Genomic DNA, 14,586 nt, shown 5'->3' on the forward strand with positions numbered 1-14,586 from the left:
CGCAGTCTCTGCCATATTTGTCAAACTCTTTTTTATAAACATATCTTTATAAACAAATCTTTTTTATAAATTGGACTACTTTGGACAAATAGCCATAAGGACTAATACATTTTATTATACTTAAATGAACAGATTAATGTTATTGAAACAATTTCCTACTTTTACTTTCTACTATGCTTCTCATTTCCTCTTCCATCAAAATATTTATATATATATTAAGTAACTTTTATCCATTTCTCTCACAGACCTGAAGTCTTTTAATATTCTTCTGTACTTTGAAAAACTAAAATGACTTCTCAACTGTGAAAATAAGGCCTCTTCTGAGAAGGTGTTTTGAAAGGGTTAGACTTGTACTTAACAAGCCCCATTTTTGTTGGAACAGTGCAATTGACAGTGACAACTCTACTTCAAAAAGAATATTTAAAACACATGAGACAAATCGTTTGTCAAGGACCCAAGAATTCTGGAAATATCTGTCTTTCTACAAATCAATGATTAATTAATTGCAAATAATCTTTGTATTATACACAGTAATTTCCCATTGGCTTTACAACTACTTGAGCATCCTCATATGAGTTAGCATCAATGCATGTGGGCTACTCAGTGTTTCCTTACTTATCTTACCCAAACTATTAACATCTCTGAACTTATGTAGCACCTCTTCGGGTTATATTTTATTATTGGCCTCATTGTAATCTGTGTAAAACTCCATGTCACTTAGACATCTTTTCTCATAACAGTTTTTCCTTTTGCACTCAAACTTTGTAGTACCCCTGACTTTGTTAAGAATTAAAGTTATAGTCCACAGCCACAAAGTACTAAAAACCATTTAGTCCCTCTTTCCAATTTCCTTGAAATCTATTTGGTTTCTCCAAATTTCACCCAGAGTGGCTCTTTCCCTTCTCTTTCTTTTCCACTAATTGTCCTATTCCCACAAAAGAGTTTTCTTCATCTTCTCTGGTACCTCTTATTGCACTGCAGATCCAAGAAATAGTTTCTTGATGTTTTCTCACCTAATTTTGCTTATAAACACAAGGGGAGGAGTATCAGGGGAAAAGGAAAGGTCCTAGGAAGAAGAAAAGGCTTACAGAGAAAGAATTCACACAGATTTAAGAGCCAGCTTCTCAGTTTATTACTGTTCATCCCATTTTGGGTCATCTTTCTGAGACTGTGAAGCAGGACTTTTGATTTCTTGGCTTGTATGGGCATAAAACCTATAGTTATGAAACAAAATATAATAAATTTCTTAATTAAGGATTCTGTCCTTTTCTAAATTTGAATTTCAAGCTTTTAATTGTTACCTTTTCTGTGTGTTTCTTATTTAAAATAAGTCCTAATGTAAAAATGTTTTTCCTATGTAATATTTAAAATGTCTTCACATACATCATTAACGGGTTTAGAGTACCTCAGTGTACATACGTGTCTTGATTTGCATAAACATTTTGACATTGTTGGTCAAGTTCCTTTTTAATGTTTGGTAACTTTCTATCCTAAGTGTGATTTTCAGATTTTTCTTGCTAAAGTTGTTGGCTCTTGTAAATATTTGTAGGTGAATTTTCTCATATTGCCAACTTAAGACATTTTGTGAAAAAGGCATATAGTTGAAACCAGGGATGTCATAGATAATCACAGCAAGCCTTTACCTGAAGCTGCTAAATTGCACAGAATGGACCTGGTCCATATGCCTTCAGGAAGGAAAAGGTGAAGTAAGCAGCCTGGCTAGCCTCTTCCTGTATAATGTTAGCGGTCTTTATCTTTCTGGTAGCAGTTTTCCTGGTAACTCCATTTTATTACATCTGCTTGACTAGACTTAACAGTGGAGGCTGGGGGGCACAATCGGTACTGGGCTTTTTTGGGTTTTGGGGGTTTTTTTGGTACTGGGGCTCGAACTCAGGTCCTTGCAGGGGGCACGATCAAAGGGTAGAGCATTTGCCTAGGCATCCCTGAGGCCCTGCTTCCATTCCTAGCACTGCAGTGATAACAGCTGCTTATATTTATTGAGCACATGGTAAGTATAAGCACTGTTAACCAATTCAGTCACCTCAATAATCCTATGATGCTGATTATGATATCATTATTACTATATTTATATAGATAAAAAAACAGAGACCCACAGTGGCTAGCTTGTTCCAGGTCACTCAGGTATTTTGAAGCAGATGCATGAGATAAATCCAGGCAGCTGGCTCCTAAATCCGAGTTCTTATTCTTATGCCTTCCTGCCTTTCAAATGATGGAGAAATATAAAGATGCACATAATGATTTTCAGTTAATAAATAGCCCTTCCTCAATCTGCATCCAGAAGAGTTAGTAACTTGTACCAGAATTAACATTAAAATGCTCTTTTTGGGCAGCCTGCCTTAATTGGATTATGGATCAGGGTCTTAGAATAGTGCTACTCAAAGTGTGGTCTGTGGGCAGTGGAGTCGCAGAATCAGAGAGTTTTTTAGTTTTATAAAACTTTGGGCCTCACCCCAGACCCACCTAAACCCTGCCCTAGATTTAAAATCTCTGGATGTGGGGGACCAGGAGTAGTTTGTGTGTGTGTGTGTGTGTGTGTGTGTGTGTGTGTGATTTTTATACTCAGTGGTGTTTGAGAAACACTCAGACTTTATGCCCCCAAAGGGTCCACCTTGCAGATGATCAAATACCAGTTCAGTATATAGAATGTGATTTAAGGTGAGAGAGGGAAGTAGACATAAAATGAATTCGGCCATGGATTTTTAAAACTTGTTTTAAAATGGAAAAAGATTTGTGTAGACTTAAGAAGGAAAATAAACTCATCCAGGTTTATGTGGGTCGGATTAATGTATCTCCCTGAACCCTGAATACTCCTTCCTCCTCCCCCACCACCAGTACTGGGGATTGAACTCAGAGAATGCTATGCTACATCTGTAGCCCTTTTTTATTTTTTATTTTGAAACAGAGTCTTGCTAGGTTAATAAATTTTCCAGTCTGGACTCCTGCCTCAGACTTCAGAGTGCTGAGATTATAGGCATTTGCTGCTGTGCCCAGCAGAAATACTGGGGGTTTTTTATTTGTTTGTTTTGGGTTTGTTTTTTTTTTTTAAAGATGTGTTGTTCCTTTGTAGCACTTAGCATGACAACATTAGCTGCAAAGAAGTCTATCAGGGCTAGATTTTATGTGTGGAAAAGAGCAAGCAGGGAAGAGCAGCAATTGAGGACTGTTTTAAATCTGAAAAAAGAAGAGAAAAATAGCCAGAACACTGAGAAGGGTCTGGAAACTATTACTAACAGGCAAAAAAAAAAAAGAGAGAGAGAGAAAAAGAAAGAAAGAAAAGCAATACACTATACAGAAAGTTCCCATTGCTAACCCCAAAATAGAGGTATATTAATAATTAACACTTAAATCAATTTTGTCAGTTTTCAAACTATTCAAATAGAGGAATGCTTGGCCGGGGATTTAGCTCAGTGGTTCCAGCACCTGCCTTGCAAGCGCAAGGTCCTGAGTTTGATACCCGGTAAAAAAAAAAATAGAGGAATGCTTTTCTAATATTTGCCATATCCTTACCCCCACTCAAAGAAATCAGAAAACAATTTCATGAAATACTTTTTTTTTGGCCAGATTGACAAAATATCATGTGACATTCAGAATTAATATAGTATATAATTGGTACTTACACCCAAATTTCCAGTCATTACCAAACAACAATGAAAATAAGTATACAACCTAGTTGAGCAGAAACCCTTTTGGTTGTATTTTTAATAGGAAAGAAAGTCCATTTTAAGATCCTATAAAGGTATAGCTTTAAAATTAACTGTAATAGAAAATATAAAATTTTGTTTATATATGTAATAAAATCTACAAGAATATCTTGTTCATGTTATACATTATTTAATTGAAAAAAATCCTCCAGAAATAACAAATAGAATATTATCCTTGGTATCAAAATATGGTGATTTGTACATTGACTTCATTTGGCAGGCTAAGATTACCAATGACTTCTTTTCTTAAAGGCTGTTAGTTTCAAAGGCCTTCACGCAGGGCCCTGTGTCGGTTCCTCATTCACCCAGAAAGCAGTTCTCACAATCTGGTGTGCATTGCAGAGGATCCTGGCCATTGGCCCTGGTGTCCAGGGCACAGGCATGGTGGGGAGTGGAGAGCAGCACCGAGGCTGTGTGGTGAGGCCCATGTTTAGTGGGAAGCCAAGAGATGAGGGCTTCAGCGCCACAGAGACAGTCCCTGGGGACCCCACATGTGCAGTGGCTTGGACTGGACCCTTAGAGTGAGGTGTGGAGAGAAAAAGGTGGGCAGAGGTCTGAGGGCAGGAGGTGAAGGCCATGTGCACGGATTCTTTGGATTTCAGGTCACTAGGAAACATTTTAAAGTCTGTTTTCTCTTCAATTTGAAGTCACAGTGAGTCTTCTTAAGAATCTTTTACTAGGTGACAATTGTTCTTTGTTCTAATGGACAGAAACTAGTCTTACAGAATAAAAGCATGGTATGGTGGATGGAGCCCTGGACATTTTTTCTGATTTGAACCTTAGTGAGCTCTGCGATCTGAAATGGACATTAACTTTCAGGACTTTATTGCCACTCACTCTAAAATAAGGACAGTTGTTCTAGTTGTTCTAGTACCTCTTACACTAGCTATGGTGAAGCAGTTTTTTCCACTGATGTTACGAGAAAAATTATGGTGCGTGTGGATGCCAGCAGAGTCATATCACTGCAAAAGCATGAAGGCCCCGGCCCCCGTGCTTAGGGTTCTGCTCCCTAAGAAGTGGGTTGGGCCCCTCTGCCCCAGCAGTGGTTTCTGCCCACACTGCTCTGCAGGAGCTGTCAGATTCAGTACCTCAGAATGGTTCTTGTTTTACTCTTCTAGTCCCAGAAGAGTAGTATGTGATGTCTATGGTCAAGTATTCATGTGGACAAGTAGATTTAAAGGGGGGGAAAAATGCTTATTTTCTTTCTTCATTTATTTAATTTGCCCCATTATTTTACTTACATTAACTTTGCTCCTCTATTCTGTACCTTCTCTATTTTTTCCCTCACAATTGATATTTTTTCAAAATATGAATGCCATATTATTTTGAAACAATATTCTTTTTAAAAATTCAAGCAAATTTTGTAAATGATTTTTAATTCAAATAAAAATGTGTAAAGAAGTGAAATAGAGCTTTTTATACAAGTTTTATAAAAATACTGCCTTACAGTCTTTAACTTTCCACTTAGCATAATAACAGAGACTGCTGTCCTTGTCAGTAAATACAGATTACTGTCGTTGTTTGGTTCTATATTCCCTTTTGTGACTATCTCCTTCCATTTTAACATTGATATGATGAGACTAATTTTTGTTCATCATTGATTCAATGCATCTTGTCTGTTCACAACTCCAAATGAGTACAAATTTCTATAAGCTTTATTAAGTGTTGAAAGTGAAAAGATAGGATATTTCTTATAACCTAAACCTGATCTACCACATGGTAACAATTTCACTATAACTGCCTGGCCATGTGCTAGATCTCAGGTGGGCCATGCATCATGTGTCTCTTGGTTAATTTTCCTGTTGCTGAGACAAAATACCTGACACCCACAAGTTAAAAGAGGAAAGGTTTACTTCAACTCAGAGTAGAGGTTTTAGTCAATAGTCATCTGGCTTTCTAAGACAGGGTGGCATGGCAGAGGGGCATTGCAGAGGAGAAACAGTCTGTGGCATGGAAGGGCAGGCAGAAGGCAGCAAGCAGCAAGCAACATCAGCAGCGAGCCTTCTTTCTGTCCCTTACAGTCTATCCCGGCTACCCACCCTTAGGGTGTGACCTTAGAGTGACCTCAGGGAGGTCACATTCACACCCAAGGTGGGGCACCATTAATCCCAGCCTTAATCACACACTCTGTATCCAGCCACCTCTGAAAAGCCCCCATCTATGACGGCACAAGGCTTTGGGGGGACATTTAGATACAAGCCATAACAAAGTGTGTCAGTATAAGATAGGACCCTGATCTTCCAGGAGTGTGGCCTAGTGGCAGAAGAGCCATAGGAAGCCGTCCCTGCTGAAGCTGTAAGGGTATCTACCATGGAGCGTGGAGCTCAGCTGCAGGCCTTCCTTTGCACTGGCCCCTTCTAAATCAATTTTAATTTTTGTATGTATTTATTTTCATAGTTTTATGTTCCCTTTCTCCATAAGGTTCCCCCAAACTCTGTAAACCTCTGGCCTCACCAATTCTGGGTCATTTTCACTTTTCTCCCAGGCAAGATCTACAATATGTTATCTACACTGGATCTTTATTTTCTCACTTCTCAGGTGTCCTTCAAATCACTCTAAACTTCATCCCTTTTGTTCACACAGTGGGTATCATTAACATTAATTGCCTGCATGTAAATAAATATAATGGCTCCTCTAATTTTCACTCTGCCTGACCTAATGCAGCTGTGTTTGTGGCCTCTATAAAAACCCCTCCTGGTTTCCTTCCATCCCTCTGGGCTCCACGTGGGCCACTTGAGCTCTCACCCACCTGACAAGACCAGGCCAGTTCTCAGGCCAGCCCTGAAATCCCTGGGGAGGTCCTGGAGTCTGACTCATTGCTGGACAGATTGTTCTGTGTGTGGCTCTTATGGCTTGAGGGCTTTACTGTACTTTGCTTCTGCTAAGGAAGAACTTTGGTTCAGACTGGAAACACTACTTATCAAACCTCTACCCTGCAAATGGCATGAGAGATGAACTGCTAACTGAGGCTAAATAGTTCCTGTTTCTTTGAGAACCTTATCAAACCAATGTTTTGGTTTTACTTTTGAAGTTGCTATCTCTAACTTCTGCACAAGATCATTGCAACAGCTCTTAACAGCAGTTGGTATATGACTATGACGTTCATTCATTGGTCTTTGAGTGCAGACAAGTGCTAGATTGGAGAAGAGGATGGAGCACCACACTGTGCTCACAGTGAGATGGCGAGGGAGACAGAGGAGCCAGTAGAGCAAAGCCTGAGCACAGGTGCCCAGTGCAAGAGTGCACTGGGAGAGAGGGTGCAGCTACCCGAGACACAAGAGGAAGGTGCAGTGGACACGGAGGACCATGGCACTTCTTCCAGGAAGGCACAGCACCACTGAGCTAAATCCCAGGCCCCAGATACTGCCACTGATTCACGAAGCAGACAGGAGAGTCAGCTGTCAAATGAGAACACAATGTGTGTAGGGAACAGGGGAAGGGGACGTTACCAGAACCTCTGCAGTAAGTCCTAGTCTCCTGCGAGCCACGGCAGCACACGGTGAATTACAGGAAAGGTAGGAAAATGAGACTGAGAAGAAGCTGAGCTTTGGGTCTGATCAGTGCTGCTCTGGGCAGCAAAGACAAAAACCCCCAGCTTACCACACCTTTTATTCAGTACATGGGGAAACAGATGTAACAAGTGAAATGCAGAGTTCAGTACTTCACATTGGGATAAACAAGGTGTAACAAAAGGCTGGGGGGGAGTGGAAATCTAAGAACAATGAGGAACTATGCAGATGAAGATTTGGTCCTTATTTACACTTTCAGTTTCTCACACCAGAGAAACTATTCGGTATTTACACAAGTGTGTCCTATTTATTTCACTTAAGAGTATCACCTCAATGTTCATCCACTTAGCTATAAATGTCTCTAATTTCTCATTTTTTATGGCTGAGTAGTACTCCATTTTATTAAAAAACCACATTTTCTTTATCCAGTCTCCAGTTGATGGGCATTTGGGCTGTTTCCAAGTTTTAGCTATTACAAACTGTGCTGCTATAAACATGGGTGCGCATATATCACTGTGGTATGATTCTTTTAATTCTTTGGGGAAGATCCCCAGCAGTGGAATAGCGGGGTCAAATGGGACTTCCAGTCCTAGTTCTTTGAGGAATCTCCATACTGATTTCCACAGTGCTTGCACCAGTCTGCACTCCCACCAGCAGTGGAGCAGGGTTCCTCTTTCCCCACAGCCTCGCCAGCATTTGTTATTGGTTGATTTCATGATAGCAGCCATTCTTTCTGGAGTGAGGTGGAATCTCAGCGTTGTTTTCATTTGCATCTCTCGAATGACCAGTGATGTTGAACATTTTTTCATGTATTTATTTGCTATTTCTACTTCTTTGTCTGAGAAATGTCTGTTCATTTCAGATGCCCATAATAGGTAATGTGAAATAGGAAGAAAAGGGGCAAAGGGGAAGGAAGTGGGAGGGCTAGGGGAAAGGATAGAAGGGAATGGGATTAATATGAGAAAATGGAAAAATAGGAACAAAATCTTTGTAAACAGGGAGGACTGGAGGGGTTGAAGGGAGGGCTGGGCAAGGGTGAAAAATAAGAACCAAGAGAGACTATGTAAAGGTGCAAATTTCCCATGATGAATGTCATTATATTGTATACCTAATATGTACCAATTATTAGAATGAATAATCGATAATGTAAAACAGGAAGAAAAGGTCCAAAGAGGTAGGGATAGTGGGAGGGGCAGGGGAAAGGAAAGAAGGGAAAGGAAAAATGCTGAGAAATGGAAAAAACAGAAATAAAGTCTTTGTAAATAGGGAAGGGTGGAGGGGGTGAAGGGAGGGCTAGGAATGGGGAAAAAATAAGAACCAAGATGCATTATGTAAAGGTACAATTCCCAATGAGAAATGTAATTGTGTTGTATACCTACAATGTACCAATAAAAGAATTTAATACAAAAAAAAAAAAAAGATTTGGTTCCTCCCAGGGTGTCTCCCGCAGGTGTGGTCTTGCCCTGGAGCATCACAGCATCATGGGATCACTAAGGTCTCAGTTGTGACTCGAGGCCAAAATGCAGTTATGTGTCAGAATGCCATAGCTGGCCTGTAGGCGGAAGAACTAGGCCTAATCAAATGATTTTTCCCTAGAATTATGTAGCATTGCTCCCAACAAATGTGGAGCACAGGCATGGACGCCGAGCCTACTGGAGCTCTGGGAAGGTGTTGATAGGTGCGAGCCCTGGGATCAGTGTGCTCTTGGCATTTTTCCAGTGCCCTAAGGGTTGGTTAGGAAGCCACTGGGCTTAGATGTCTCTTGGTGAGTTGGAGGGGCGGGAGGAGGAGGGTGGCTTGAGGGCCTTGGGGCATTGATGGGGCTGGGAGATGGTAGATGATCGATGTTTAAACTATTTTGTTACATCTTTTTAAGAGTTTCTTTTGTCTACGAAAGCAAGGAGAAAGTTTCAAGGGAGGTATTTTTTCATTTTAATAGGAAAATTTGGCTGTGTTTATATAATGTTTGAAAGTCCTCAGTTTTAGGAGAATACAGCATTTCATTTTACAGAAATAAGCCTTGAACTATCAAAAGGAATTTTTTTCCTTCCTAGAAGACTAGTGTCAATAACCTCACCCATGACTCGATAATTTATAAATGTTTGGGAAATATTCAGGGTTGCAGTAATAAGAATTTTCCCTTTAAACTAAATATTAAGCTATGTTATTGATGATCTAAATAACACATCTACATTAAGTTTTAACTCAACTACAAATATTTATCCCAAACTGTTTATCTCTATTCACTAACCACCCTGTATCTCTGTAAATCGACCATTATACATATAAAGTTTGACAGTGCGCCTTCCAGGCAGATTCATTGTTAACCCTAAAATTCTAACACTCAGACACAACACAGAAGAACCATACAGTGTAGAAAGAAACCTAAAAATACCACAGTTCGGAGATATTTCTTATGCTTTGAAGGTGGGTTTGCATCTAAGAAAGTAAACTGTAGGACAAATTGTCGGTACTTTGTGAGATTCTTGAAGTGCTTTTATTTTAGAAGTTGAATTTCAAAAGCCAATTTACCTTTTTTTTAACCTTCAAATAGATCTAACTATTATAGATTAGGAGTAAGACAGGACTTTTTATAGATTTCTTTGACCTCTCCCTTAGACTATTATGTTTCAGGCCTGAGGCTTCACATCAAGAAAATACTCTTTGAGGGCCGGGGATTTAGCTCAGTGGTTCTGCCACCTGCCTCATAAATGCAAGGTCCCGAGTTCAATCCCCAGTACCAAAAAAATAAATAAATAAAATATAAAAACATATGGGCTGGGGATTTAGCTCAGTGGTCCCGCCACCTGCCAAGCAAGCACAAGGTCCCGAGTTTGATCCCTGGTACCAAAAAAAAAAAGAAAAGAAAAGAAAGAAAGAAAATACTGTTTGATTTTTGAGTTGTGTGATCATTTTTGAATGAAAATGTTACTTATATATTTTGTAAGAGTCTTGGATGGTAGGCTTTGAACCCTTTCCTTCCAGATCAACTCCATTTTTTTTTCCTGAAGAATCAACTGTCAGATAATGATGAATTAGTTCTAAGCATTACCTAGTAATGTTAGCTCTAGCATTCAACCTTTAGTTAGAGACAGCTTTGAAACAATAAGGATTACTTTTGTAAATCTGTTTTCTTATTGCTCTAGCGCATAAAGTCGGGCAGAGATGGCAGTGGGACCTCCCGTGGCAAAAGAGAGGGGAGTGCTGGTAGTGGTAAGTATTTCGTGCCCTGCAAGCCTAGCCTGGGTGATGTCCAGAAACATCTTGAAGTGATCCACGTGTCCTTCATATGTTTGTGTTATACACAGTAAAACCTCGCTTATTCTAATTTGGCAAGCAGTCGTTCTGATACGTATATGAATGTTTTAAGTGTATCGTATTTTATTTCTAAATAATATAGCTGTTGCTACTAAATCATTAATCAAATAAGACAGATTATCATAGATGAACATACCAATGAGGTTTTACTCTGTTACATTTTTAAATTTTCCATTTGAAGGAAGTACCATGAGAAGTAGGATGGTCTCACAGAATGCTCTAGTCTGACTTGGTGTAGACCCAGTGATAATCTAGGTATCAGAAAACGTGATTCAGATCTCAGTCCCAAGCATGGCAGCATACCATCTGGACCAGCCCTGTACACGTGTAGGCTTTAGGTGATTCTAAAGTCCTTGACTCTCTGACTCCACATAGAATCATTCTTATTAAGATGCTTTACTAAGTTTTCAACCCTTTTTCCCATCAGCCAAAAAAATCTACCTTCTTTCTATACTTCAGATGGGTAGTATAAGTTAAAGTTAGTAAAAATTGGCGGTTTTAAAGAGGCTAATTGAAAAAATAAATGCTAAATTGGGATCCATAAATACATTCCTTCCTATCTGTACACAACACCATCCACACTTGTTAAGCTCCATGTACCTGCATAGCTGCATTCTGTGATGGCTGTCAGTGACCTAGAAAAAGGACAAAGAAAAATGCAGCTCTTATTTTAGGTCTCACTTCCATTCGTTCACAGCATTTGCTGGATGCATACTGCATGCCAGACACCATGCTAAGTGTGGGGACTTGGGGATGAGGAAGTCATGGTCCCTGCATCCAAGGAAATGAGACTGTAGTTGGAAAGATAAGTATACATTTTTTTGATGCTGCTGGCAGGGCTGCCATGGCCTAGATATGCATGCATGTTTTCTAACTTTCCTAGGGCTGGCCTAGGAAAGCCTCCCTGGTGGCCCTTCCTGGAGTACTCTATAAATCTGAGGTAACTTAGAACTAAAACCAAAGGCTTCCCCCAGGGTGGTATAGGTCAGAAGACTGGACTTGTGACACCTGTGTGGGGGGCAGAGGCCTTTCTGCTGAAAGTCACCTCTTGCCTGGGCCCCCCTACTGCCACTCCTTCAGTTTTAATTAGTTTTTCCTTCTCCCATCCAGCCTGTTTCAGGCCAACACAAATAGCCAGTCCTGGTGCCCAAGTGAGCTATATCCTGACGTGTGGGGATTTCCCAGCAGACCCTCTGTGCTGCTGAGGCATTTCCAGCAGGGTTTCATGTTGCTTGTTTCAATGGCACTGAACCAGTCCTTCCTGGGGTTCTTGCTTGCTGATTTCCCCTCCCGCCATTTGTCTTTTATTCCTGATTTCCTGACACCGCTGGTATGTGGCTCTTCCCCCTGCTACTGGGTGTGGAGGCATTGGTTGATGGCACTGCTGGCTCCACCCACACTTGCCCAGCACTCATGTTCTTGGCCTCCTTTTCTCTAGTCCCCAGCACAGGCACACCAAGACTGACCTGGCTTGGAAGTTTGGGTGAACCAGGCTGTGGCTGCCCTCTCTTTTCTCCTTCCTTTTGCCTTGGGGACACTCTCAGGGGGCCATGTAGCCTACTGTGACTGTATCTCTGTCCTCACAGTGGTGCATCCTCAGTGCTCTGTGGGGAGTAGTCCCTTATCCCTTCCCATTCCCCATTTAAGTATTGCCAGTACTGGTGAGATGGTGCCAAGAATCAGTGGAACAAAGCATACATGCAAAGGCCAATACCACTTTTATCACCATGGCCAAATTCCCAGGGTGTGACAGACTTGAGCCACTCAGCTGTGGCCTCATGTTCTGGTGCTGTCACTTCAAGGGTGTCACCTTGGAAAGCCTCACTTAGGTGGCACACAAATTATAGGTGCAGCCCATGCAGCTGGCCCTACGCCGCTGGGCCCTTTCTGGATGCTACATAAATGTAGTGATTGCTCTCATTACTTAGAAAGAAGAGTACTTGGTTCAGAATTTCATTATCCATTCCAGGATTTTCAGTACTTTATGTTTACAGAATTAACTTAAAATGAAGTGAACTTACTTTAACTACTTGAAGTAAAAATGCGTTGCTCTTTTAAAAGCAAAGTTTGAGGGTCATGTTTTAGCAACTCAAAGCTAAACATCAATCTAGCCAGGGAGAAAAAAATCAAGCCACACTGAAAGTCAGCATCTAAAAGAGAGCTATATTCTGCAATTTCACAGTCATGATAACTGACAGTGTTTATGTTCTCCTTGGATAAACTGAGACAGGGAAAACCTTGTTCTTGTCTGTTGTGTTGGCTGTGGTTAAAAGGCCAATAAGTCCACTGAACACATCTACTTCTCATGTGTGTCTGTCCTCAAGACGCAAGTGTGCCTGCAGAGTGGCATTTTCTACCTTGGCATGATAGTGGCTTTCTGTGACTTGAGTAGTGGTTATTAAGTCTTCATTTTAAATTTGCTTTTTGTTTACTCTGTATGATTTTTAATGGCTTTCTGCATTCTTGAGTGTGATTTTTATAATGCCTTAAGCCTAGACTTTTCCTATGAAAATGTCTTGGTTTTATGCTGAAAATAATTTTATGATGAAAGTCAGGATACTATGACTCAGTGAACAGAAATTCACTTTACAGTCAACTTTCTGAGGCATGTGTCTTTTATAGAGTACATTGTAATCCAGTTTTTAAAATTGTTTTAAGATTGTAGTCTAAGGGCAAGTGGGTTCTTTGGCTAAAATACCTTTCTGTGATTTCACTGGGCCTTCAGAATGTCGCAAACAGAGAGTAAAAAAGTCATGCCCTGTGTTCACAAGGGATGAAGACACAAGACCTACTGTCAAGGAGAAGGCACTCAAAGGAGGCACCTACCCCTAAACTCAAAGCTGATGAGCATGCAGACAGGAGACAGCTTGGAAAGACCAGGCTGGGTGCTGTCACTGCTCCAAGTGTCACTCTTGTCAACTTGAGTATCCCTCACCCCGAAGAAGTAGAGCATAGTTTTGGACACCCTGATGTCTGACCATCTTGCATCATGTATGCACCACTAAGGAAGCCTTCTCAGCAGTCAGTTTTAAAGATAGTTTATAGCACTCCATCACCAAAATATTCTCAGGATTAGAATCCGGACGAAATCTGCCAGATGTGGTGGCACACTCCTGTAGTCCCAGCTAATCAAGAGGCTAAGGCAGGAGGATCACGGCCAGCCTGAGTAACTTAGAAAGACACAGGCTCCAATTTTTAAAAACTATTTTCTAAAGGACTAAGGATGTGGCTCAGTGCTCTCTGGGTTCAATCCCAGTACTGCAGAAAAAGAAGAGAGGACAAGGGAGGAATAGAAAGGAAGGGGAGGAGGGAGGAAGGAAATTTGCACGTTAGAACACTCTGCCAGTCTGCCCTGCTAGTGTCCCTGATCTGATATAGTGACTCTAAGCCATGGGTAGGCACACTTTCTCAGTAAAGAGCCAGAGAGTGGATAGGAGAGGACAAGGACCACACTGTCTCTCTGTTGAGACAATTCCTTTTTGCCTTTGTATCATGAGAGCAATTATAGACAGTATGTAAGTGAACAAAATGTGGGTGTGTCACATAATTTTTGGACACTGAAATGTGAATGTCATAATTTTCATGTATCATGAAATATTCTTCTTTGCTTGAATGTGGATGTACAAAAATGTGTGCACCAGGGTAGGCCCACAGACTGATTTGCCAGTCCCTGCTCTGAGCCAAATTCTCCATGAGCATTCTTGGCAATGAGAAGTGGGCCCCAGGAATCACCCTTGTGATCAAAGAAGTGGTCATGGCTGTCTGGTCGAGGGATGAAGCAAGGAGTAAAGATCCCATGTCAGTGAGCTCATTTCAAAGCCACCATAGCTGTTCGCAACCCAGCCACCCCCAAGCCTGTCAGCACACCTGACACCAAGTGTGTGCAGCGTGTCTTCAACAGCCCGGCCCCTTCCCTCTGGCCCTCCACCTGTGCTCTGTGTTGGAGGCCACTGGATCGGTCCACAGCCTGGTAGTCAGCATCTTGGACCATCTGCCAACTTTTCCCATTCTAAGTAAGCTCAGGCAAGAAACTGGGT

At 41.0% G+C, this 14,586-nt stretch overlaps 1 protein-coding gene across 13 annotated transcripts in view; it reads left to right on the plus strand.

Moving 5' to 3' along the window:
• The window catches only part of Ift88 (intraflagellar transport 88), a 132,045-nt gene that overhangs the window by 105,496 nt on the left and 11,963 nt on the right, over nt 1-14,586 (plus strand). For 11 of the 13 annotated variants that reach the window (XR_002386189.2, XM_087199404.1, XM_087199409.1 and 8 more), the window contains one exon: nt 10,378-10,444. Coding sequence is in view for 12 of the 13 variants with exons in the window: in XM_087199404.1 (XP_087055530.1) it covers nt 10,378-10,444 (67 nt within the window). In the remaining variant the exon portion in view is untranslated. Of the gene's footprint in view, nt 1-10,377; nt 10,445-11,246; nt 11,390-14,586 lie in introns of those variants that run through there. The other 2 variants (XM_087199403.1, XM_087199406.1) reach the window with 2 other exon arrangements.

This window comes from Heterocephalus glaber, unplaced genomic scaffold (genome assembly GCF_053883595.1).
Source record: "Heterocephalus glaber isolate CG9 unplaced genomic scaffold, H.glaber_assembly_v1.0 deba00001719, whole genome shotgun sequence".
Taxonomy (NCBI): Eukaryota; Metazoa; Chordata; class Mammalia; order Rodentia; family Bathyergidae; genus Heterocephalus; species Heterocephalus glaber.